The sequence below is a fragment of the Silurus aristotelis genome (genome assembly GCF_946808225.1).
Source record: "Silurus aristotelis genome assembly, chromosome: 28".
Classification (NCBI taxonomy): domain Eukaryota; kingdom Metazoa; phylum Chordata; class Actinopteri; order Siluriformes; family Siluridae; genus Silurus; species Silurus aristotelis.
This window is the reverse complement of record NC_139601.1, coordinates 1311790-1338443: the sequence shown is the minus strand read 5'-3', so window position 1 is coordinate 1338443 and position 26654 is coordinate 1311790. Positions and strand designations below refer to the sequence as shown.

The window sequence follows — 26654 nt, the reverse complement described above, 5'->3', positions numbered from 1 at the left end:
AAAGTGTTGATTGAATCATCTTCCAAATCTTAATCCAAGTGAGTGTATGTGGAACACGTTTGATCCATGGAGGTTCCACCTCATAACTTCCACGACTTTTACTGATCCTCTCCTCACCATAATGCCGAAATGCAGTAAACGTAATTTACAATAACTATAAGAGCAATGAGGAAAGGAGATTGCAAGTTCAAATCCCAAAGATGTCACAGCTGAAGTGACTGAGAGACAAAAGAGCAAAAAGAGCTGTGGTTTGCTATGTAGTAGGGGCATCCCCATCTCCATCTCACTCTCTTTCTCTCTCTCTCTACTACTCTGTGGTTTCACATGCCTTATAAGCTAAAACTTTAATCCTTCACCCTACATAACCTTTAAACTAGTTTTAGCTCCATGTGAAGGTAATTTATTTACATTATTACATTAGTAGTACCATCCAAACTGAATGTAAAGATGATATAAGAATGTAAATGTGGTGTATGCTGTTGTATGCTGGTGGAAATAAGCTTTTGAGCTTCAGTCTGAAGTCTTGACTGGTGTTATCAATACACATAGTAGAGAGATCTCATGGTGGTCCACCAGAACATTTATTTTTATTTACTTATTTTTTTGCTATCCAATAAACACAATTCATTTTTACAGCTCTCCAATAAACAGATGAGTTGAGGAGAGATGAAGGTATCCAATGAGTATTTATACCTCCAATTTCATAATAATATGATAAACCTGGGCAGACATTATAATTACTTTATATATCGAGTACGAGAGCTGAGAAAAAAGCTCAGCCCCTGGATCACAGCGTTCTAAATCATGTGGGTTTTTTTCCCGTTCGTAAGGGCTGTAAGTCTTGTTGTTTAATTGCGAGAGTCGTAAGGCTCAGACAGCACGGTATGTAGGACCTCTGTCGCCTCAGGAGACGCAGTGCTGTGATTCAGGCTGACACGCCGAGCCAAAACACACAGCTGAGAATCACGACAAAGCAGCGAGTGACAGCAGCATTTCTGCCTCGCTTTCTTATTCTCCATAACACTAAATATCACCAGAGCTGCTTTTAATTCTTAGGTCACATATCATAGCAATAATTATAAAATAATTGTCCATCTTTTAGTCCACGGATTCATCAATTCTCTCCTCATGAACACCCGCCAACCCGTTCTGCATAATTCAACACTCCTAAATGCCAAGGAAGCTCTCGTGTCTTATAGTGCTTAAAGACACAGCGTGACGCTTCCATCTGCGTGATAAAAACCAGCAGCCAATTAGTGCACAGAGCTTATAAAAATTCAACGCTTGCTTCTATGCTGCATTCAACGTTTCTACAGATCAAGCAAACGAAGATAATAAATGACCGATAAATGACTCTGTGTTTAATATCCAGATTATTCCATGGCTGGTTTGTGGCAATTTTGCAATCACTACACAAACACAATCGCAATGAACTATAAAATAGAAAAACACTGATTTTCCTTTCCCTTATTCATGTTTTGTATTATCAGAAAAGAACGTTAGAGATCTTTAAAGTAATGTGTTTTATTGTAGATTTATTATAAATAATTTTTTTCTACTACTGCAAATTTTCTCACCTAGATCTAAACTTTACACTTCTTTAAAAACAACTAAACAAAGCGTGTACATCAGTCTGCTCTTTTCATTTCTTTTCAGTGATAAGTGGGAGGTTTTAGCACTCGAGGGGGAAATGTGTTATAATATAATATTATTGTTATTACCACCCATGCTGTGACTTTTTTAAACTGCGTTTAACACTTAGGGGCTACGACCAGACAGAGAACAAGGGGCTACGACCATACAGAGAACAAGGGGCTACGACCATACAGAGAACAAGGGGCTACGACCATACAGAAAACAAGGGGCTATGACCAGATAAAGAGCAAGGGGCTACGACCATACAGAAAACAAGGGGCTACGACCAGACAGAGAGCAAGGGGCTACGGCCATACAGAGAGCAAGGGGCTATGACTGGACAGAGAGCAGGTGGCTACGACCAGACAGAGAGCAAGGGGCTACGACTAGACAGAGAGCAAGGGGCTACGACAAGACAGAAAGCAAGGGGCTACGACTGGACAGAAAGCAAGGGGCTACACAAAACTTCCAAAGAGTGTGGCACCAGTAGAAGAGGGAAGCAAACATGCCATGTGTCAGCATGTAGAGCAAACCACAACAGAACACCTTCAAACTAAAGGGTTAACATGGTGGAACTTTGTAGATTACGCTAGCTGGCACTAATACAGGTCTCCCAGACGCCCAGCTTGTGGAACACTGAATGCTGAAGGTCAGTTGGAAAAACAAATCCCACAATCCCTGGGAATGTCCTAATAAAAACAGCATTAGAGTGGCTTATGTGGTAATCGCTGACCTCAAAACTGAACGCAACTCTTTTAGTGACAAAAAAAATTAAATGGAAGGATGTAGGACGTACCAAAGGTGTGAGGTTTTTGCTCTTATACTATATTAAGCAGCTACCTTGAGTTTCCAAGAAAGTGGAAACTGTATGTCACCTTGTGTTAAAGGGAAATGTAAATATCCCTTATTTATAATCACTGATCCTTCACTGATCAGGGTTTTAATAATTAATTATATTTGTAAAACTAGCAGACAAGGAGGCTGCATCAGGACGACCCTAAAAGGTTAATCATTTATACAACTAATAGCAGCTGTTCATTCACTCCTGAAACCCCTGAACAGGCAGTTACTTCTCTAAACATATACAGTATATATAATTTCTGCTCATTTCTGCTCAGAAACAAGTGAAAGCGAACTGCAGAAACTTAGACGGGTTTAAAGTCTGATGGCGAACCCTTCATAGATGAACAATAGACAAAAAAATCTTGATTCATCATTAAAACCAAAAAGATATTTAAACTGTAATATGTATAAAAATTCACAGTAACTCATGATATAAATAAAACAAGTTCCGCATGAATTTCACAGCATTTTTATGCGCATCAAACTTCATGTGTAACTGATCCTTCAAGAAAAAATGTACAAACACATTTTTAGGTAAAGAATCTTAAACATTTTTAAATAGGTTTGGAAATTGAGGATGTGTCCCAGGACCAGCTGTGTGAATGTGCAGTTCACTCAGCTGTGCATCAGGCATTTTCTCATGACACTGAAATAATTACACACACACACACACACACACACACACACACACACACACACACACACACACACACACACACTCAGAAACATCATCAGTCGCTGCTAAAATGTTATTGCTTTGTTTTAGCAGAGCAGTGACAGTCATTTAAACATTTAAGCGAGCGCTCTGACACTCCTGTTCACTTGCTTTAATAAATATTACTCAGAACCATCCAATCTCACGCGGCATAAAACAAAATCAATGTGCCGTGCAGTGTTAAAAGCTGGAGAGTCAAAATAAATGATAAGTATATCATGCATATCATTATCTCAAGCTGTGTATGAAGGTTTAGGATAATTGACGTGTGCATTAAAACGTTCGCATAAGCACCTGATCAGTTTCTGGGACCTAATCTGTGTGATTTTCTGTTCATTCATCACTCAAACGTCTACACAGTGCACACAGCAATAACTCACAGGAACATGACGATGCCGGTGTTCGCCATGGCGTAGGCCAATCCTAGAATTCCACTTCCCATGATGGCGTTTCCCAGGTTAAAGACCGACATCCCAAACGAAGTCTTTCCTTCAAACTGATCAGAGAAATAACAATAAAATATAAACACATAAAAAAAAAAAAACCAAAGCATAAGTTCCAGGTTGTTACCATAAACTGACACTGGAGACTCCGTCCATAAATGTTAAAAATAAAATTTACCCATCTTGCTACACAAAACTTCCTGTGAATGAGCTGTTGCGATGAAAACTACTATTATTAGTAGTAAAAATAGCGTTTCTCATAAACCTGTGATTTTTGGAGCTGTTGTAATAGAAAGTTAATCAACACTTTTCGACCAATCAGAATCCAGAATTCAGCTCTGCTGTGGAATGTGTTCGTAAGCACAACAAAGGTCTTAACCACAGTGTCTGAAACTGAGCAACGCAACAGTAATCGTCAAAATGAAAGAAAGCATAAAGAATCTTACGTCTGTGAATCGCGGTGGTTTCTTGTCATCACCATTGGAGAGGAACTCTGCGCTCTCGACCAGGGCGGCTTCAGTGTCTCTTGTTGCTCTGCTGGGACTGAAAACATAGAGTACAGTTCATCACCTCATCGATGTGTATATTTTAATGATGTGTGTGTACAAATTACATCATAATAAATATTGAAGAAAAGCCATTTTCTCCAAAGTAAATCCATGTAGATCTTGATGATGATTGATTGATTGTTTGATAGATAGAAGATCTTGTGAAATTATTAGAATGTTGCACAACCCTAATGCATATAAACACACATATGGGGAACTCACATCACATACGCCATGTTTAACTAGAATTACTGGAGACCTTTCATCTACAAGGCTAAAGAGTTTTCATAATAATCTATTTTACCCTCAATAGCAATTCCTAGAATTAGACAGGTCCCTCACATCACTGCCACGCTCATGTTAACAATCTGAATACTACTAAGTGGCTTTTGATTGCACAGTGAGCGCACACACAGCCCAGCTAAAAGAAAACAAAAACACGCTAAGCTCTTTAGCAGTACATACCTGGAATTTTCTGTACTATTAGGTACGAGTTCCCTGCAAGGCAGAGCATTGAGTGAAGATTTGGCATCCATTGAAAGCAGAGAAAAGGAAGAAAACACACACATGCACAGAAACCTTTAGCAAGGAAAACAAAACATAATGTTTGTTCTAGAACGTGGAAATCGAGTGTGTGTGAGAAAATTTTTTTTTTTTTCTCCTTCATTCGGTGTGAACCTGTGCATGCTGGGACGGGGCCAAGGGTTGAGAGCAGTGTTTGGACAAGAACTCACGGCTGCTATGAACATGTGTAGCAATCATACATACACGCTTGTCCTGATCTCTCTTACATACACATACACACTGCACATGCACTTCTTTTGACCCATCAACAAAAAGCGTGACACTTGTGCTTAGCGAGAGAAATTTCTCCCATTTGGTCCGTGATGTGCTTTATGGCTTTGAAGACTATCAAGATGCATATTGGGTTTCACCTCATTGAGACGACGCGGCTGCAGACGAAACGGCCGGCTGTAAGACAGCACACAAACACAACACACACTGCTTCGGTTCACACGTGTCCAAAAAAGGAATATACAATATGTCCGTGAATATGTATTTAATGATTTCCCACAGTCTAATCTCTCAATAGGCATTTCTCTCAGTTGCGCTGCTTCTAGGAGTGTCTGTTTATGTCAGAGTTTTTTATCCAATCAGATTTCAGCAACACATTATGTGTTACTGGCATCAAAGGAATCTTCGTGAAGCCTTCAGGAATCAGCAGTGCAGGCACCTGTAGAGTAACATGCATGTTGCTTGATGCTGTTGTTTTTACCAATCAGATTGCAAGTTGATGAAACCGCTTCCATCTAGCAGGCGTACAATAACGTTGCAATTTTCAAATCCTTTGATTGGACGGTCAGAGAGCACACTAGTCAGAGCTCGTGTCCAACATCTGTAGCAAACTGCACAAGCTCAAATATATTCATGTGGATTTAATCACTATTAGATCAATTAGATTTGGGCATAGATACACTTACAAGGACATTCAAAAGATGAACTTACAAGGACATTTACAAGGCAGGCCTGTAGAATTTATACAAAAACACACAATTTGCATTTATTTTAAATCACCAGGAAAATGCAGGGGAAACTCTGGGGTTATTTTCTTTAATATCGATGCTTCTGCTAAAAAATGATGAATGTACAGGATGTGGGCGGTGCAGTTGTGGCTACAGTGAAAGGAGATGTGTTGAATTGAATTGTGTTTCTTTATTTAGTGATGATATTCATTCTCACTGTATGGGATTCCTGTCTGTGATGATGTGCTCTGTTCTACTGCGTTTCTCGATTATATTGATGGTTTTTATAACCGTGGAAACACAATGGTGGTATTAAGAGGTGGATTGATTCAGGCAGGACACCACTGAAGGGCCAAGGTGTGAAATGCACGGCCCGTAACTGCAAGAGCCGACGAAGGAACTGTATTTTCTGTATTATCTTTTACGTCTCTTATACTCTAATACAAAAATTGGTGTGTAATATCTAAAATATCTAACAAAACACACAAAAAAAAAACCACGTCATGTTCCATTGAGGAAATATGATGCGAATCCAAATTCAAACCAGCCTTCTGATATCACAAATTAAAATTAAGTGAGGACAGAACAGGACCCACACACACACACACACACACACACACACACACACACACACACACACACACACAGACAGAGAAAAGATGCAGATCACTCACTGAGGCGTGTCATCTGATTGGCTTTTGGTTGAGGTCGAGGTAGGCGTGGCTGTCATTTCGGCTTCTCCTTCATGCCCTTTCCCATTAGGAAGCGCATTCTTCTCGACTGGTGTCGGATCCATGACTTAAGATGATGGAGATTTGTTCCAAAAGATACAGATAGCTTTCAGTAGAGATTCCCCTGAGGATTTGCAGATCTTCTAAGATCCCTGCAGGAAAAAAAAGGATGTGCAACATTAAAAAATACATAATTTGGGGACAAGTGGATTCAGATAATGACCTTGGAAAAGTGGGTTACCTGGTGTGAAAGGGCAAATTCTAATAATGACAGAAGTAACATTTCCCAGGGGTTTTATATCAGAAACATTACCGGTATTAATAATGATACAGTTTTTTTCTGTTCGTGTGATTTCAAGAAAGCAAAAGTCCAAACACGTTCCCCATATGTCCCCATTAATCTCCTGTTTCTTAACCTCCAAGGAAAATGGGACATTAGACAGTTACTATACTAAAAAGCAGAGATTTATCATATGGAAAGAGTGCAGGACTGAAAGACATTTTCATTGAGCGTGATGCAGCATGAACAGCAGTTCTAGAAGCTGCATGTGGTAGGAAGCATGTGGTGGCAGTCATGTGATTGGAGATTTATCCTGTTTGTGGGAAATGACCACAACTGAATTAAGGGAAAAATGCAGGAACAAACTTATACAAAGTGAATTTGGGATTGGAAGGAGTTGAATGCAGCAGCCTGTCTGTAAAAGTGATTGAATGACTATGTTTAAATACAGTAACGTTCACGGTCTCAGGTTCCTGCCGAGTGCAGAGCAACCTGTTCACCCTGAGATGGAGCAAACGACTGTGTGGCATTTTAAAGAGGTTGAACCTTGATCTTAAATCCTTAGCTGTGGATTTGAAAGCCTGGTTGTTTTTCATCCTGAAGTCTCTATGGCCGAGTTTTGTGTTCTCCAGTCTCCTGCATCTCGAACCCCTGGGGATGTCTATGGAAGAACCTGCTGGAGGTCCAAATGACCGTGAAAGACAACGTGTTTAAAAGTGACGTCCATTTCCTCTTAAATCCCCACACTTCCCCACCACCGCCACCCCCCACTCCGTTCCAAAAGCCCCGGTACTCTTGACCTCCAGTCTAAAGAGCCAGAGCTCTGTATTAGAGGAGGCGTGCTGAGGAGAACCAGCCAGGACCAGCTCGGATCCAGCTCTAACCCGTTTCTTTCTCCCTCTTTGCTTTAATGAGGGAGAAGCTCAACATAACAGGCGTGCTCTCTTCATGCTCAATGCTATTAGCTGGCATCGATGAGTACCCCAACAAGCTTCTCACCCCCCCCACACCTCCTCTCACTTCTGCTATCCGTTCTCTCATCGTGATCGGAATCTATTTATGTACCACTTTTGCCCTCTCAATCCTAGGTGATTGTGTAGGAGGTCTGCACAGCACTCTGGTCTCAGTGGGTCGCTCCATGCGATCGGGCTCTCATTAGGCACCGTGCAGCTCCAGCTAAAGCCGGACAACGTGGTCAGCCAGCAAAGTGAAATGCACACAATGCTGCAAGTTGTGCGGTTTCCTGGGAACAGCCCGGGCAAACAGTGGGCTGATTGTGCCAGGCATCCCTGCAGTTTAAGGCCTTCGCAGCAATAGAGCCAGTCAGAGGGCTGGAAAGGTAATTCATCACAGACCTAAATGTAAAGAATGCAAAAACCATAAAAATCAGGCGACGACTGTCACGTTTTTGGACAGCGCTTCGAGGAGACACATGCGATGCCAAAACTCATTCATCCCCACACTCTCATGCACTAATTCACCCACTGGACGGGTTTCTCAGTGACGAGATGGGGTTTGTTATAAACTGATGCTTCAGTCCTCGACACGTGACGTCTGTCTGCTGGGTGTGAAAAACATTCCCTGGAAGCTTTTCTAATTTGGCAGGAAATGAACATGCTGTAACTAGAAAAAAAAACACACAAGCAGGAATGCTGGGTAATGACGCCGCTTTTTCTTCCAATTGACTCAATCTTAGGTTGTTGCATTAATACGATTATTCAAGAAGATGATGACTTCATTACCATTACCAATATCATTACCATCACCAATTAGACTGCAATGCAGATTTCTGTAGAAAATCTGAAAACCTTTTTCTATGTAAAAGAAACATTCCTGAGATATCACAAGCCGTGATTTCTTTTTCTTTACATTTAACATTTTAAAGGGGATCATTTTATATTTAAAAAAATGAATGGATCATAAGTGTTTCACCAGGACTTTAATCGCAAACCTGTACTTTCAATAAGAAGTATATTGATAAAGTATTGCAGATATTTCAGCCGATATGTCAATGGGACCCTTCTTCGCACTGTATCATGACAAATTCAGGTTTTTGCTGAAGAATTTAAAATGTATCTGCTCTGGATGTTCCTGTATCTGTAGCTAAATAGATGAAAAGTGTGATCTTGATGCAGTGGTGCAAGAGGAATAAAACATACTGGGTTGTGCTGTTATTGAAAAATCATAAACTTTATGTAAGTCAACTCTCATCTCACCACAATGTTGTTCATCACCACAACATGTCCTAATGTGTAATCCACACTTTGTATCCATTTGTGGTTACATTGAGGACATTTAACTCCTCTGCATCACTACATACGCTTTAAAATAGTTAAACACACACATTCTCACACTCGCCTCCACAATGACGTCAGCGACCCGATCCCGGCATAAACCAGGAATTTGGGGCGAGCATTTAATGTAAGCTTTGGTCCTGACGTGGCGGTTGGCATTAAAATCTCAGGACAGGATGCTAATTTAGCTCGGTGGTGTAATCACATGGTGGACGTGCATTAATTACAGCCTTGTGTTCAATTTCAGAATGAACGCCTATTAGGAGCAGTGCAACTTCCACCCATGCTGTGCTTGGGGTGGGGCAAGGGGCAGATATGAGTTATAAAAATCTTTGATTTAATTATGTATCTCATGTATTCTCAAATCCTTAAAAACATTATTTACATTTTTTTGAAAGTGCATCCTATGGTTTTTAGGGAAATTGGTGGCTCAGTGGTCCCGGCTTTGGACCTTGGACCGGAAGCTCATGAGTTCAAAACGCAGCACTGCCAAGCTGCCACTGCTTTTAACAATAAACTGCTCAGTTGTAAGTCGCTCTGGATAAGGGCATCTGCCAAATGCCGTAAATGCAAAAAGAGAAAGAGAGAGAGAGAGAGAGAGAGAGAGAGAGAGAGAGAGAGAGAGAGAGAGAGAGAGAGGGGAAGAGAGAGGGAGAGAGAGAGAGAGAGAGAGAGAGAGAGAGAGAGACAGAGAGAGACAGAGAGAGAGAGAGAGAGAGAGGGGAAGAGAGAGGGAGAGAGAGAGAGAGTTAGACAGTTAGAGGCAGGAATAGACTAAGAGAGAGAGAGAGATTTTTTTTATTTAAAAAAAAAATACCTTTATTACCAAAGTTCAGGACATACAACAGCAACTGGTAAAAAGGTTCAATTTAAGTCAATGCAGAAAAAAAATTAAAATAGATTAAAAAGTAATTCACGTAAAAATGCGTTAAAGACATCTGATACATTATGTTTTTAAGACATGCTCAGTGCAAAATGCAGTTCAATCAGAGAGAGAGAGAGAGAGAGAGAGAGAGAGAGAGAGAGAGAGAGAGAGAGAGAGAGTGTTAGACAGTTAGAGGCAGGAATAGACTGTGAGAGAGGTACATCTGCTGGTGCATCTGCAAACGGGCAGTGACGTGAATTCAGCTGCAGCTGGAGGTCACTGAGATACACCACTGCTCTTTTTATCACTCAGATGTGTGTGTGTGTGTGTGTGTGTGTGTGTGTGTGTGTGTGTGTGTGTGTGTGTGTGTGTGTGTGTGTGTGTGCGCGTGTGTGTGTGCGCGCGCGTGTGTGTGTGTAAATGCATGTCCTGCCCTTGTTTTTGACAACCTATCTTCCCGCTGTGACCAAGCCAGGCCAGCTGTGTGTGTGTGTGTGTGTGTGTGTGTGTGTGTGTGTGTGTGTGTGTGTGTGTGTGTGTGTGTGTGTGTGTGTGTGTGTGTGTGTGTGTGGTTAAATTACATGCAAATCTTCCTCAAGCACTAATTAAACATCTATTCACTCTTTTCCTTCACATTATGTGTGTGTTTGTGCCATCTTGTCTTCCTTCTTTCCTTCACTCAACCCTTTGTATTTCCTTTGGTTCACTCGTCTTACACACACACACACACACACACACACACACACACACACACACACACACACACACACACACACACACACACACACACACACACACACGGATAAGCGGATAAGCGGTGGATAAGTTATAAGTTCACCAGCTAGTGAGAAACATCAGTATAAAAAGATGTGCACAGGGATGTAATGTGAGCTGAGAAGGACAGTGTTCATATCAGGGAAAGAAGAACGACTTTGTGCAGACAAACTCTTCTCTCTGTAGCAGATTGTGTGTTTAATCTCTGCATCATAACATTTCAGCATCATCTCATATTCTCAAAAAGCCTAACCATCTTATTTGTCCCATTTAATATGTGCCCTCCATCATAAACTATTACATCTATATATTAAATATGATTATATCAACTCGAATAAAACACACGAATAAGTCAAATACAGCAGAAGCAGCTATAAACACAATGAACAGTAAAAAAAAAAATCTCAGTTGTATGTTTTCTAAATAATTGTGTTACAGATCACGTTCACGTTCCTCGTGAAACCAGGAGTATTTACTGCAGAGCAAAAGAAAACAAAAAGTGCTGTACATCACTGTCACGTTGTTTTCTTCCATGTTAAAAAGTGTATTTTTTTTACTAACAAGAGTAAACACACAGTTATTTATTGGTAGTTTAAGTCTCATTAACACAAATCGGCACTAAATATAATCTTTGCACAATGAAATAAAACAAATATGTGACCTTGGAGCTCACCTTTAAATCACAGAACTGTCAATCAGTCAATCAATTTATTAAAAAAAAAAAGCGTTCGCACGTGCGTACGTGGAAACTCTGCCGAAACTGAGTAGAAATAAGAAAGTTTACGGACATAAAATAATGTCTAAAGCCAGTACATGCAAAATCTGGAGAAAACACAACAATTTTACGCTATCTACCACTTTTTTGCTGACTCGGTTCACTTTCAACGAAACCAAACCACACGACTGAGCAGAACAACCAGCAGCACTTTTTACTCACTATGTGGGATCACTAATGGATTTATGATTTGTCTGCTTTTTATAGAGAACAGACGTATATGTATAGTACGTATATGTGTATGTTTACACAGTGAAGACTGTAATCAGAATTTTTTATGAACGGTATCCAGAACACTTTCATCAATTCTTCATGTGTTAGAAATGTGTATAATGTGTGTTATCCAATCAGACAAGGAACTCATTTTGTGTCTGATCTACAGAATTCAGTAACGAGTAGAGCAACACTAAGTGGACATACACTAGGCTACACCACACCAGCAAGGCTGCATGTTTAGCTTCTAAAAAAGCGACCTCACATTTTGCAACAAACACAAAAAAAAAAAACACATAGAAACTACAAAATATTTTGTTCAGGCAGAAATAATATACTCTGTTGTGATTTATAATCCAAATGAATCTGCCTTCTGCTGCTGGAATATTAAAGCACCTGAGTGGGTTCAGCTTGATGATGGCAGGTGTGTGATAAGAGGCATAATACAATCTGCATGTGTGTGTGTGTGTGTGTGTGTGTGTGTGTGTGTGTGTGTGTGTGTGTATTTATTGTTCTCTGTTTGTGCAAATCTTCTATAACGCTGTTACGAGCTTGAAACCTTTAGGAGAGGGATGGAATAATCACACGGCAAAGATTTCTGTTCTGTCTTTAGGATTTACCTGATAATCGACCAGATTTTTTTCCTTTAAGGTTCAGAATGAGATCAAATGGAAAACAGACTAAAAAAGAACAGAAGTGTCTTTCTGCTTGAAAATAAACGTTCACTCCCCAAGATAGATCTGCTGCAGGAGTAGCATTTTGCTTTTGCTATGCAGAGGCACCGAACAGCCCATATTTTCACACTACTCCTGTTCACAGCATTATCTAGCATTGCAAAAGGAGGTCAAGGATTACAGAGAGCTGAGAAAGTCAAAACTTGGACGAAATGCTGAAAGAACAGATTAAATTATCCAACAATGCAGCTCAGCCACTGCGGAGTGTTAGTTACAATAGAGTACCATAAAGTAGTCCTTATGTAGCATTACAGTAATACAACGACATTTATACGAATCGAAGCAGTCGAGGGTCACGTATTTTATTCAAATTCACCCAAATTCAGGAGCAAAATATAGTGAAAATGTTAAACTTGTATGAAATGTGCATTTCTTCTGTAAACGCTGTTGCAAACATTTTTACATTTTCGTTCGTGTATCGAAAATGTTATATTGAGAACAAAGATTCAGGAGCTCATATTTATCCCACGCACACACACATCCAAACATGCTCTCACACACACACACACACACACACACACACACACACACACACACACACACACACACACACACACACACACACTCACCCTGAAAGAAAAGAGAAGAGAGATTTAAAGGAAAGATAGAAAGCAATTCACACATCAGCAGGTCCAACACGTTCAGCGTGTCTAAAAATAGCCCAGGTGCACGAGATTCGACCACACGACTGTGACACTCAGAAAAGATCTATACATCACGTCCCGGAAAACCGCAAGGACACCCACGGGCCTCCATCTGTTCTTCCACAACACCTGAATGAGAACCAGATACCGATTCGGAAAGTGTTGAATGACGCAGGACAGCGAAGAGCAGCGGAGAGCAGAGTTCAGTCGCTCTGATGCTGCAGCACTGAACCCTGGGGATTAGTGGAGAGGGTTTGCACTGGCAGGACTACAAATAAGAACCTTGAGGTTGTACTGATGCCTGGATTGGACTAAAAGATTCTTATATTATGTAATAACAATAATAATAACAACATTAATATTTTCTACCGTGTCAGAATTTTGTACTCAAGGGAAAGCTGTAACATTGTAGTAATTAAAATAAAAACACTAAATGGACCAAAGTATTGGAGCACCTGACTTTTCCAGCCATATGTGCTTCTATGTGTCACAAAAGTTGGAGTCCTTAAATGCGGTACATGGGTTACATAGGTTGGAGTGGAAGATCTCCTGCTATAGAGCTCTGAACTCTGAAAACCTTTAAGAAGAATGTGACTGCACTTCAGGCCTCCTCACTTCACCTACATCAGTAGCTGACTTTACTAACACCCCTGTAGACAAATCTCTTGTTTTGTTTTCTATTGCAGCATCTACCAAAGTGTGATCCTGAAATATCCTGAAATATTGTTATGCTCTGCTTAGATCCCTAGCCTTGTGCAGGTTGAAACACCAAGGTCAGTAGAAGAGAATAATGGAGAGTCTGTGATCCTACTAAAGTAAGGACGTGAGCTAAATGTCTTTTTACTGGCTGATGCATTTTATGAGTTCAAGTTGTAGTGAAACATAGTAGCACAGTTTCATGAATAACAATATAATTGAAAAATGTTGCATTTCAAAGCAACAAAAACGATAAAATACTTTACAAATAAAGACAAAGGCAGTGGCCATTTTCAGGTCTATTAATGGTCACATCTGCAGAGTAAACACCAGGATCTAAAGAGCTCTCTGTAGAGCAACTGAGTTCCCCGGCTGTTTCTGACTTTAGCATAAAGTTCTGCATGACAATAATACAATCAGGTTTAACTCTCAGGTTGCTTTCTTATAAAATCAAATAAAAAAAAGCGTAAAATGGACTGAAAAAAACCAAAAAAAAACTGTAAGAGCGATAAACTAGAAACAGTGCTCAGCTGGAGGTAACTACAATTTACATTTCTTTATTTATGAAACTAAATTAAATCACTAAATTTGGAAGAAGAATAAAATAGAAGCATGGAGCGTTTTTAGAGTAAAAGAAACGTATTTCCTCTCCTCGTGTTGCAGCATAAAGCGTATATTGATGTCAGGAGCGGTGCTGGTCAGGTGCCGTGCTTATAATGAAAAAGGAAAAGCCTACAGATGTTGGAACGCTTGGCAAGAACAATAGCAGAGTGTGTAAACTCTTCAGCGTAACAAATGCCTCTGTGCCTTTTTTGACCCCTCCAACACCACTCCGTGCCGCTTCCCACCACCGCCCAACTCCGATCACGGGTTACTAACAAAGAGATGACCTCTCCCGTGTCCCCTGTCCTGACGTGCACAAAGTCACACGGGGAACACAGGGCATCCTGGCAACAACCAGAAAGAGATCGGTTAGAAATGTTACGGGAACGGGAGTCCAACCAATCACGGGCCGGGGTGCAGTCAGAGACAGAAAGAGAGATCAACCAATTAAAGTTCACTGAAGTTGTAGAGCAGAAGTGATGAAGAAGTTTTGCACTTTCAGTCATTGCTGATGAAATTCTAATCTCAAATGAATGAAAGATCACACTGTAATGTACTGCATTAAAGATTATAAAAAGAATTCTATAATCTTATATAATGAAATATCAATTAAGAATTCATTTAAAAACTATTTATTTAATATGGGCAAATACTCGTTTACTGAGACCAAGAGTTCCACAGGCCACACCTCTTTAAGGATTTACAGTTCCATACTTTACACCTCCTTCCCTGAGACTTACCACTCCACCACCTCACATGCAAACATCAGAAAAGAGAAGTGGGGTTTTTTTTACATACCTTTCTTCATACATATGTTTTGTCAAAAAATAATATTTAATAATAATGATATTTGTGTCATGTGTGTCAAAATGTGAAAACCTGAACTGTGGTTACACACAAAGAAAAATCCGTCGCTTTACGTTTTTCACACTGAAAATCCCATAACTTACACACAGATCACACGTAATTCTGCTGTGGGGTGTGTAGAATTCTGTCAAAATACAGAGCTGCAGATCTGGTGTTTTGTGCACGAGCATGCAGAGCTGGGAGATTTTCCACCACCAGGCTAAAACACACACACACACACACACACACACACACACACACACACACACACACACACACACAAAACTATTGACTTAACTTGTGATACACTCATGGGTCTCTGATGACAAACTTAGTGTCATAGTTCCATGTTTGGTCACGCCATATGATCTCATCACTGATTCTTTTTCCAAAGCACAGATTAAAATGTATCCTATCTGCTACCATCAGTGTCAATTTCCACACTTACTTATTGGTTTCCAGAAGTGCAACTCATCATCACGGTGCCATAAAGCACCACAAACTCAATCAAACTCCAGATCACATGCAGCGTTCACGTAAACAATAAAGGCCTGGATCCCACTGACTGAAGGAATCCAAACTCCTACGAGAAATTATTTGTAGCGTGTAAACGGAAGGACAAAAAAAAAAAAAGAAAAAAAAAAAAAGGAGAAAATTCTTGGATTTCCATCCAAGCATTACTCACTGCCCACTTCACAACAAAGAGTAGCCGTTCTGACGCAATACACACTGTTGTGTACACAGACTCACGTGTTTAAACGGTTTAAACAGTCAAAACAATTAAAAGAGTTTTGATAATATTCCATTAAAGATTAGTGTTGAAGAATAACGTTAAACGCTTCCTGAACCATCACGAGTGTTGTGGGTGGAAGTGGTCGCTCAGTGGCTTAGACATTGGACTCCTGATTGGAAGGGACTGAGTTTGAATCCCAGCACCACTAAGCTGCGTTTGCTGGGCCCTTAAGGAAGGCCCTTAACTGCTCACGATAAAGTGCATCTGCCAAATGCTATAAATGTGGGTGGAGCTTTGTGCACATGGGTGGGATTAAGGGTGGGCTCTTCATCAAGTTCATCATCAGCAGTGCAAACTGTATTAAAGCATAACTGTAATTATGAGTGGGTTCAGTGATTATACTTTTCATTTCCTAGATTAATAACAGCTTTCATTAAAAAGATATTTTAAAATCCCATGTCCCATACCATTACTGTTCATCTCCAAATTCCAGAAACTCACGCGACCCAAATCCCAGTCTCACTTCACGCCTTACTCAGGCACATGAACGAACCGAGCACAGCTTTTCTCTCCAACACCAAACAACACTTCCATCATTTATCTTTCACTCATTCTAACCAAATGAAAGGAACATTTGTTTGCTCTTCATTTCTTTTTTGCCATACAATGTCTAACCTTCAGGCAACAGATAAAATACAAACGTTCAGCCGATACAGTAAATCTGCGTGTTCTTTTCAGATGTTGTCCTGAAGTGAAATTCATTCAAATGAATCGAGGAAGCTCAGAGCGTCTTAAAGGCTATAAACATGATTAAGAGGGAAATAAAGCATCAGCAGCATCTATGAGTAAGTATTTCTTTTTATATTTTATTATTTTGAGTGGCAGATGCCCTCCAGGTGGACTTTAATACGATTCATAGATCAGTTTAGATGATAATCAGATCAGTTAAGGAACAATAATAACAAAATTCTGCGTGTTAATGTTCAGTAGAAGGTCAGTGAGGACTCTGATTTAGCTACCAGCTGTAAGCACGTGAGGTGAAATTGTGACTCGGACAACGATAAATCTGTATTCTGTTTGACCAGGTCATGCGTCTTTGTCTCACCTGGAGGCCGTTGTGTGGAAAAACAACCCCAGATCCCTGGAACTGATCTCAAATGACTTGATTTTGCCTTCAAAAGACATAAGATGCCTTCGGTTTTGTGTGAAACAGATGCCATTCAGTCACATTTATATCAGTCCTCCTTTAAACTGAATAATTCCCATTATAGATATGAACTATTGTTTATATAATTTATATTATATTGTTTTTGAATATATTTCATAATTACATATCACACACAATTGTTTGTTGTTTTTTGTTGAACAATGTAACTTATTCCTAAATCAATGTTTTATTGTTTGTGAGTTCTTTTGTTGTTAAATTATGAAGATCTTCTAGTCTCTGGGCTGCTTTCAGTAATGGAGCTGATGACCGTGGTTGATACCCTATAATGGGACTCGACCAGTTCCATCTGTAGACTTTAATGGGTGCTTGAAACAGGGCTCAATATGTTGCCAGATTCCTGTAAAGAGGGTCAGTACACTTTAACGGAGGGGTGAGTCAATTGTAACAGTAGTCAAAATTGAATTAGTGGTCAGTACCCAGTAACAGGGGTCAGTATACTGTAATGGGGGTCAGTACCTGGTAGCAGTGGTCAGTATTCTGTAACAAGGGTCAGTATTCTGTAACGGGGGTCAGTACCTGGTAGCTGTGGTCAGTATTCTGTAACGGCGGTCAGTATTCTGTAACAGGGGTCAGTATTCTGTAACGGGGGTCAGTACCTGGTAGCAGTGGTCAGTATTCAGTAACAGTGGACATTATTCTGTAACGGGGGTCAGTACCTGGTAGCAGTGGTCAGTATTCAGTAACAGTGGACATTATTCTGTAACGGGGGGCCAGTATCTGGTAGCAGTGGTCAGTATTCTGTAACAGTGGTCAGTATTCTGTAACAGTGGTCAGTACCTGGTAGCAGTGGTCAGTATTCTGTAACAGGGGTCAGTATTCTGTAACAGTGGTCAGTACCTGGTAGCAGTGGTCAGTATTCTGTAACAGGGGTCACTATTCTGTAACGGGGATCAGTACCTGGTAGCAGTGGTCAGTATTCTGTAACAAGGGTCAGTATTCTGTAACGGGGGTCAGTACCTGGTAGCAATGGTCAGTATTCTGTAACAGGGGTAAGTATTCTGTAACGAGGGTCAGTACCTGGTAGCAGTGGTCAGTATTCTGTAACGGGGGTCAGTATTCTGTAACAGGGGTCAGTATTCTGTAATGGGAGTCAGTACCTGGTAGCAGTAGTCAGTATTCTGTAACGGGGGTCAGTATCCTGTAACAGGGGTCAGAACTCTGTAACGGGGGTCAGTACCTGGTAGCAGTGGTCAGTATCCTGTAACAGTGGTCAGTATTCTGTAACGGGGGTCAGTACCTGGTAGCAGTGGTCAGTATTCTGTAACAGTGGTCAGTATTCTGTAACGGGGGTCAGTACCTGGTAGAGTGGTCAGTATTCTGTAACAGGGGTCAGTATTCTGTAACGGGGGTCAATATTCTGTAATGGGGGTCAGTACCTGGTAGCAGGGGTCAGTATTCTGTAACGGGGGTCAGTACCTGGTAGCAGTGGTCAGTATTCTGTAACGGGGGTAATGTTTTTACAGCACTGTAATGTTGGTCAGCACCCTGTGAATAAATGGGGTCAGTATCATATGTAAATCTGTAAGATGAATCTGATGCTGGATAAACATGGAGTCGGTAGAACGAATCTCTGTATGATGAAAGTCATGATTGGGTGAAGAAGTCAGTATAATAAATGAGTACAATGGGAAAATCGGTATCAGCACCAGACGTCGTTCATCCTGCTGAGCAGAATCAAAGTCACTCTCGTGCAGAAGATGGAGAAAGTACAGTAAATGTGACCGAGGTGTCATTGACACCAAACCGGAATGAAATTGTTCAACTCACTGTGAGGGAGCGGAGCGGAGCGGTCCGTTACACCGAAGATCTGGAGAAGATCCTGCTGACGCGCTGATCTTCTCACGAGCAGCCTGCGCGCCGATCTCAGTGTAGAACACACGGTGATGAAACGCTCCGTCCCGGTCTAATCCCCTGCACTCAGACTGTCCGATCAGAAAGTGGCGGAGGGTTTTAAAGTGGGATGTAACGAGACCCCGGTTTTATTCTCCGCCCACTCCCGTCCGTTCACCCGGCACTCCGGGATGCGCGTGCATCTCACGGGAACGCACGTGCCAGTAGAGGGGGGGGGGGGGGGGGGTGATCAAAATCCAGTCTGATTTTATATTATATTATATTATATTATATTATATTATATTATATTATATTATATTATATTATATTATATTATATTAATAGTTATTTAGTCTGGGTTATTTTATATAATGCGGGTTGCCAATTTCTCAAAGTGTGTAAATATGAAACTCCATCCCGGGGCGTGTAGACTGTTTTGTTGATTGTTCATAGTAATGCTTTATGTTTCTTTCACCCTTATTTTGTGTTGCAAATGATAATAAAAAAATCACAATTGTGTAACTGCTCTATAAAAAGGCGCATATTTACATACTGTTTAAACAAAGTCGTCAATACACTGGAGTAAAATCTGGAGTATATTACAGTTTTCTATAAATCTCCGATTTAATTATTTGTGCAATCACGAGATAGCGAGGAAAGAAAGATGGAGTGAAGAGGAGAGGAAGAGAGAGAGAGAGAGAGAGAGAGAGAGAGAGAGAGAGAGAGAGAGAGAGACAGAGAGAGAGAGATAGATAGTAGGAACAGATTGAATGGTGGAAATGTACAAAATCTGGCAACTCCGATTTCTGGGGCGTTTGACGCTCTTCGTGACGAAAGCAAGACGTGACGCCATACCACCCTAGGGTGTCATTTCTCGCCTGCGTGTGTGTGTGTGTGTGTGTGTGTGTGTGTTTTCGCGCGCTCACCTGCTCTTAACAGTGCACGCGCACGGATGCACGAACACCTAGACCAGTTACTGCACGCACACACTTACAGGCAATGAGACGATGAGATTTTTTGTGTTTGTCCCACTAAATTACCATCTGAAATGAAACGTTCTTGTGTTTTTATACTACATGCATCAACATAAAGTGCATTTCAAACTCTGAATATCACCACTTGCTGAACACTGGGTCTAGGTTCTAGGTTACTATCTACAAGTTCTTGTGCTGTATGATGTGCTGGTGCAGGTTTGCATTGCGTCTCTTTGCATTAACTGTCTTCTGTGGTGGACAAAAATGTCTCGGTTGTCTCTTATGTTCCTAAGACACACAGGCATTGTTTTGCAAGTTTGCATCTGCTGAGACAGAGACTTGAACCTTAGAGCATCTTTGAATGAGGCTCTGAGGAGATACTCCTGAAGGTTAAGATCTGTATATCTTTCCAGGTCCTGAGTAACAGCTGCCTTAGCATCTTTCATGGTTGGACTGTGATCATCTGCAGGTACCATGGATTTGAGGGAGGAGCACTGTTGTTTTACTGCTCAAGAGGGTTGTAATTGTCTTGAGGGGGGTTAAGCAGATGATTCATTTGGCCTGCCAGTTTTCAGCTCAGTGTTAATTCAACAACCACAATGTCCTTGACATTCATCTTACATTTTTGTTTTAGCACAGAGTAGATGCTGGCAGGCTGCTGTGCCAGATATTAATCCATTCATTCATTCATTCATTCATTCATTCATTCATTCATTTTCTCCCGCTTATCCGTAATTCGGGTCGCGGGGGCAGCAGTCTAAGCAGGCCCCCGCCTTCGACTGCTGCCCAATCCTCACAGCACCGTCCCTTACGGTCCCTCCTGCAGGTGGTGAGCCCACGGGAAGGCGGCCCCACGTCACTCCAACGTCACGAACTTTGATATTTCCCTCGTAAGGGACCCCCGGAGCATAGAGGGTTAAGGGCCTTGCTATTAATCCATCGTGTCGTAAATGGTGTTCCATTAAGTTGGGATCTCCTGCTTCACAGCAGTCTACTCTTACCCTGTATATACTATATCTTTTTAGTTGCAAGTTTAGGAATGTGTTCCATGCATCCAACCTGTGACCTTAGTCCAGCTGCTTCTATAATGGAGCTCAATGGTTGTCTGTGGAGACCAGAATGGTGATGGTGAGAATGGTGGTGTTTGGTTTCTACAACTTCCTATATGTCACTAGACACTGAAAGTCCTGCCATTCTGATGTCCATCTAAATGAGTAAGAAACAGAAATACTTTGTACGTTTATTTTTATTTATTTATTTATACATATTTGCGTCTGGTATCAAACACTTTTTTGTTTGTAACTTACTGAAATATGATTGTAGAAACAAACATTTACTGAAACTTTATTCTGTTCAAACTGTATATTTTCAATCTAAATGCAGGACAGCATCTAAAGTGGGCTGTGTGATCTTCTCCTCAAATGTTTTTTACACTTGGATCACTACTCCATGATCCATTGAGTTTATCCATCTATTAAGCCATGCAGTGAAGTTTTAACGAACCAAAAATAGATTAGCTATGGTGCAAAACATGCCGAACAATGGCTGGTGAAGCAAACTGTTTTGTTTACTACGATTCCTTACACTCATAAATAAAGGTCAGTCCATCCAAAAATATCAAGAAGTGTTCATGTATCTCTAAGTGTAGTTTTCAAAACCATCAAACACTATGATGAAACAGGCTCTACCGAGGACCATCCCAAGAGCTACCTCTGCTGCATACGATACATTTATTAGAATTACTAGTTTTAGAAACCACAGATTTACATACATACTTCTCAGGCTTTGATTTGCAGACACATTTTAACATCCACTGATTAGAGTAGACTGTGTGAGGCCTTCATTTAAAAAAAAAAAAAAAAAAGAAAAAAAAGAAAATTTACTTCTGCAGCAGAACCAGAACAGGCACTTACTTGGGGCTAAACTTTGGAATCCTGTGACTAAAGGACAGTATTAGAGTTTTATTAGTACAAGTACTTAACACCTCAGTGATATATAACACTTCCATATACAATACTTTTATGAATCTCAGCATTTTAATATTAAATATTAATATTAAAGACATATTTTTATAGAATTTATTTCCATCACAACAAAACCCTCTGACATGATACTGATGGAAACATTGCACAAGCATGTCACTTGATTTTCCTTCATTCTCACAGCTTTATTTTCAAAGCCAGAATAGTGCTTCCTCTTTGGAATAAATAAATAGGAAGCAACCCTAAAGTTAATGACACAATTTAGAGCAATGTGTATAGGGAGATCAAATCAATGAATAAAGAAGAACAATATATTTTATTCACATAAGGCAGCTAGTTAAAAGTACTATAATAACTGCTTTAGCTTCATCAAAGCTAATTTAAAGATTCTAGAAAATAAAAAAGTGCTAAACAACCTGATGGATTCTGAATATATATTACGTAGGTTAAGAAAAATCAAACTTAGCATTAACCATGGATGGATTGCATTTAAAATCGTAGCTAACCGGATGGTAAACAATGCTACCGCTACACTGTATTCATGGTTAGCTAGGCTAAACACAGGAACACCAAATTCTGTGTTACATTTAGATGCTTGATTTTGGAAATCCACTTTATTTTTGATTCATTCATTAATTCATTCATTCATTCATTTTCTCCCGCTTATCCGTAATTCGGGTCGTGGGGGCAGCAGTCTAAGCAGGCCCCCGCCTTCGACTGCTGCCCAATCCTCACAGCACCGTCCCTTACGGTCCCTCCTGCAGGTGGTGAGCCCACGGGAAGGTTATTTTAGATTCGATTTTATTAAAAAAGAGATATAGTTTTGCTAGCTGTATTACTTACTGAAATAAGCACTAACCCGCTACTGCTAGCTGCCAAAGAGGACTGGTTTATCACAGGAGATACCACAGTTAGACACTAATAACTTAAAGCCCAAAAGGGTACTTTTTTGGCAGAGCTCTACTTTTATTATTTCTGCTGTTTGAACACCTGCACTCGCGCACCTGCTTCTCTCACGCTAGGCGTCGTTTTGTGCTTTTAATTATCATTTGCAACACAAAATATATGATGAGGGAACCTCTTACCAGCCTGAGCACCACGACACATGACACCCAGGGAACATACCCTACTTCAAAGTTTGTTTGAGATATCGCATGCCGTCGTACGCATGAGAAGGCCTCCGTCTCCCGCCCGAGGGCCAACGGGTGTCTCTGTGCAGCTGCATCCAACCCAGCAGGCCACATCACCCATCAGGCACTGGGGCAAAGTTTATCTCAGAGCTGCACTGGGATCTGGACAGATGCTGTAGCGGGAAGTGGGAAAGAGAGGGAACTTTCTATTGGGTTCCAGTTCTGTTTTTAACATGGGCTCATCATCTTTCTCTCTTCACTTCCGATTCATGGAAAAATTACTTTTAAATCCAGGCTAATTAGACTTTTTCACCACTTTGTGTAGGAGTGGTATAAAGCTGTTTCTCTTAACTTTCATTGTACATGGAAAACATCTCTACTAACTAACTATTATAGGTAAAAATGGTTAATTAATATTCTGCACTTTTGATGTTGACTGAGGGTTTTACTAGCTAGCTATTAGCATTGTGTCTATGGACCCACTATTTTAGCAAAGTAGGGGCATGAAACTCACTCAGCACAGTAAAAACTGTCTTTTTTAATCCAAACAAAAGTATGGGCAAAAATGTAGTGAGAAGCAGTTGAAAGTCATTTTATAAGCAAATAGAATCCAAAACAGTAAGGAAAAAACAAGAGAGCACTCAGATATCAATTATTAACTATAAAGCCTGGTCGATGGAGTGGGTCACAGTGAGTGCTACTTCATTAAGTGTTCGTGAATGAGAGTTTCTCTCTCTGTGTGTGTGTGTGTGTGTGTGTGTGTGTGTGTGTGTGTGTGTGTGTGTGTGTGTGTGTGGTTTGGGATTCGAAGTTTGTGGCTGCAATATTTGAAGGCCACAATGGTTGTTGTTACCTGGAGTTTCCAACTGACTGTGATGTGACAGTAAGCAGGATTAATGTATAAAGCGGATATTTCTGGAATTCTACACTGACACAGATAGAATTTGTTTGTTGAATTTTAATAAAAGTTCAATAATTCTTTTATTTCCAGATCAATCAAAACTTGCAACGTTGGTGTAATTCAGAAGACCTGAATCTGAAGTGTTCAGAGCTGCTCAACTCCACGACTCTACACTTAACGCTGAATGGGGATCGATTCGGATGTTTCTCCTTCCATTCTTTTTTCCTTTTACCCAAGAGCCACTAATGATTAGCAGCAGACAGAGGACATCTCCTCACAGACGATTAACTCTATTTAACATGTTCTGCTGCTTCCTCGAACATTTAACAATCAAACCCGATTATGGTTAACCCTCTGAAAGCCTGATGGGATTTCTGTGGAGACCATATTGCACTGGCGCAGAGCCTCTAATAGCTCTGTATGACACAAACACTGACTTTTTTATCCAACTGAAAAAAAAGATTATTATTAGCTGAGTGGATTGGGGGAAGGTGTTAATCATGTGCACTCTGTAGAACTGCATCAACAGCAACGTTGTCTTCAGAAAACATTGTGTTTAATTGAAATCATCACACACGCATCTAAAAAACAACAACAATGTTTTCAAAATGTTTACTATTTTTATAATATAAAAGAATCATTTGCCATTGGTTGAGGTGTGATGTAGCAGTAAATTATTTTTACCACCAATTATTTTCCAGTGTTTTATTCCTTTTGAACCACAACAGCAGGTTTCATTCCTGTTGTTCATAACCTACTTTATGTGTTTTAATTCAATAAAAGATCTCATCACATTACCAGGAAACTATAATCTCATTTTTGCTACAAAACACTGACACTGAAGACTCGTCTCCTTACTCCGAACTTTTCTATATCCACAGTTATACACTTTAATATAGAAACATGTTTCAGGCTGTGATTTGTAGCTGCGCTACTGTCAGAAAGGCAGAACTCCACAGCGCATTACTGTTATAGGTGTTGGTACAGTGGGGAAACGGATAGAGGCAGCAGGAGAAAGGTCTGATTGTGGGAAGTATTACATAATCGCACGTGATGAGGATCTTTGATGGGTTTATCAGCATGGGACATCTGTCATAGCACACGGCTCCTGTTTGTTGTTTTTCGCTGTACGTTCGGGACCAGAAAGAGCTTTCACAGAAAGAGTTCAGAGAGCAACCCTTGGTTCAGAGACCCCTCCGGAACTGCAAGGAGAACACACACACACACACACACACACACACACACACACACACACACACACACACACACACACACATGCATACATACATTTCCTTCTCATATCTCACGCTCATACATGCAGACATACACATAAAATGTCTGTTCTCCATTTTTTTCTTCAAAAACACACACAGACTTTTTGGCTCTTTTCCGAACTCTCACCCAGGGTTCTCCACAGTGTTTCCTGAACAACGGGCCTCTGAGCATTGTTCCACCCTGTGAGAGGAATTCCACCAGCAGCCCAGGTGCTCCACCATCCAGGATTACACCCGCAGAGTGTGTGTGTGTGTGTGTGTGTGTGTGTGTGTGTGTGTGTGTGAACGGACTGCTTTCGCCAAATAAAAACTTACATGACTTCCTAAATCAAAGGAACTCTCAAGGCCTCTGGGAACCAAAAATGTGCATGAGAACATTCAGAATTCTTTAAGGTGTTCTGTAGAACGGTCTGAATGCATGTGAAAGAAAGATTGAAAGAGAGAGAGAGAGCGAGAGAGAGAGAGAGAGAGAGAGAGAGAGAGAGAGAGAGAGAGAGAGAGAGAGAGAGAGAGAGAGAAGCTGGCAGACACTGTAGGGAGAAAGCTATAGAGAGCCTTGTGAATGTTGACACAGCTCAAAATAGATGTGAGGAGAGTTGAACGAGTTCAGAGCTGCGGTGAAGAACAGGATTCTGGAGGAATATGGTCCGATGAAATATCACCGATTTGGTACAGGAATGAGGCATAGACAGCGGAGAGATAAAGATTACAGGCTTCAAAACAGAGGCTTGTGATCCAGAGGCAGGGATTTAAACCTAACTTTCTAATCACAGAATGCAGAATTTTACACACAGAATATCAGTGCCAACATGGACTATGAACCTGGACATCACAACAGCAATCTAATAAATAATTAGGCTGTATACAGTATATGCTTAATATTCATATTATTCAGCAGGGGCCATGGCCAATTAGGAAACATCATTACCATTAAGGGCTGAAACATGACCTGAAGTGAAAAATGTATACGACCACACCAGACCTCCTTCTACCAGTGCTCCATGAGCCAGTTCTGATGTGTACGTGTCCACTGTAGAAGCTTCGGGTGGTGTACAGGGTTCAAGGGCTCTTTGAGCATAATGCTGTTCCCATACTCAGCAAGTGCATTCTGAATCCTTTCTATCAGAGCCTGCATTCATTTTTTATTCGATTATGTGCTACAGTATCTTTTCTGTGGAATCAAAATCCAGACATGTTAGCCTTCTTTTCTCACGGAGTATTGAGTGTCCATGATCTTTTCACTGGTTGACTGGTTCATGGAGCACTTTTTTGTACCTAATAACTACTGCATACCAGTAACAATCCACAAGGCCTGCGTTGTTGTAGACATCTGGATGACAAGGTCAGAGCATCATAATTCATTGCTGCCTATTACTGCGTATCCCATCTGTGTGTTTATCTTTTTTTTTTTCACTGACAGGCCATACTCACAACTGACAG

General features: G+C 40.6%; 1 protein-coding gene across 5 annotated transcripts in view; it reads right to left on the bottom strand.

Moving 5' to 3' along the window:
• The window catches only part of slc38a3a (solute carrier family 38 member 3a), a 37161-nt gene extending 17985 nt beyond the window's left edge, over positions 1-19176 (bottom strand). For 2 of the 5 annotated variants that reach the window (XR_014532202.1, XM_083533810.1), the window contains exons 1-5: positions 18891-19176; positions 17001-17067; positions 6382-6590; positions 4083-4179; positions 3574-3689 (exon numbers count right to left, since the gene is read on the bottom strand). Coding sequence is in view for 4 of the 5 variants with exons in the window: in XM_083533810.1 (XP_083389936.1) it covers positions 3574-3689; positions 4083-4179; positions 6382-6503 (335 nt within the window). In the remaining variant the exon portion in view is untranslated. Of the gene's footprint in view, positions 1-3573; positions 3690-4082; positions 4180-4649; positions 4683-6381; positions 6591-17000; positions 17068-18890 lie in introns of all 5 variants that reach the window. The other 3 variants (XM_083533808.1, XM_083533807.1, XM_083533809.1) reach the window with 3 other exon arrangements.
• Between the last annotated feature and the right edge of the window lie 7478 nt (positions 19177-26654).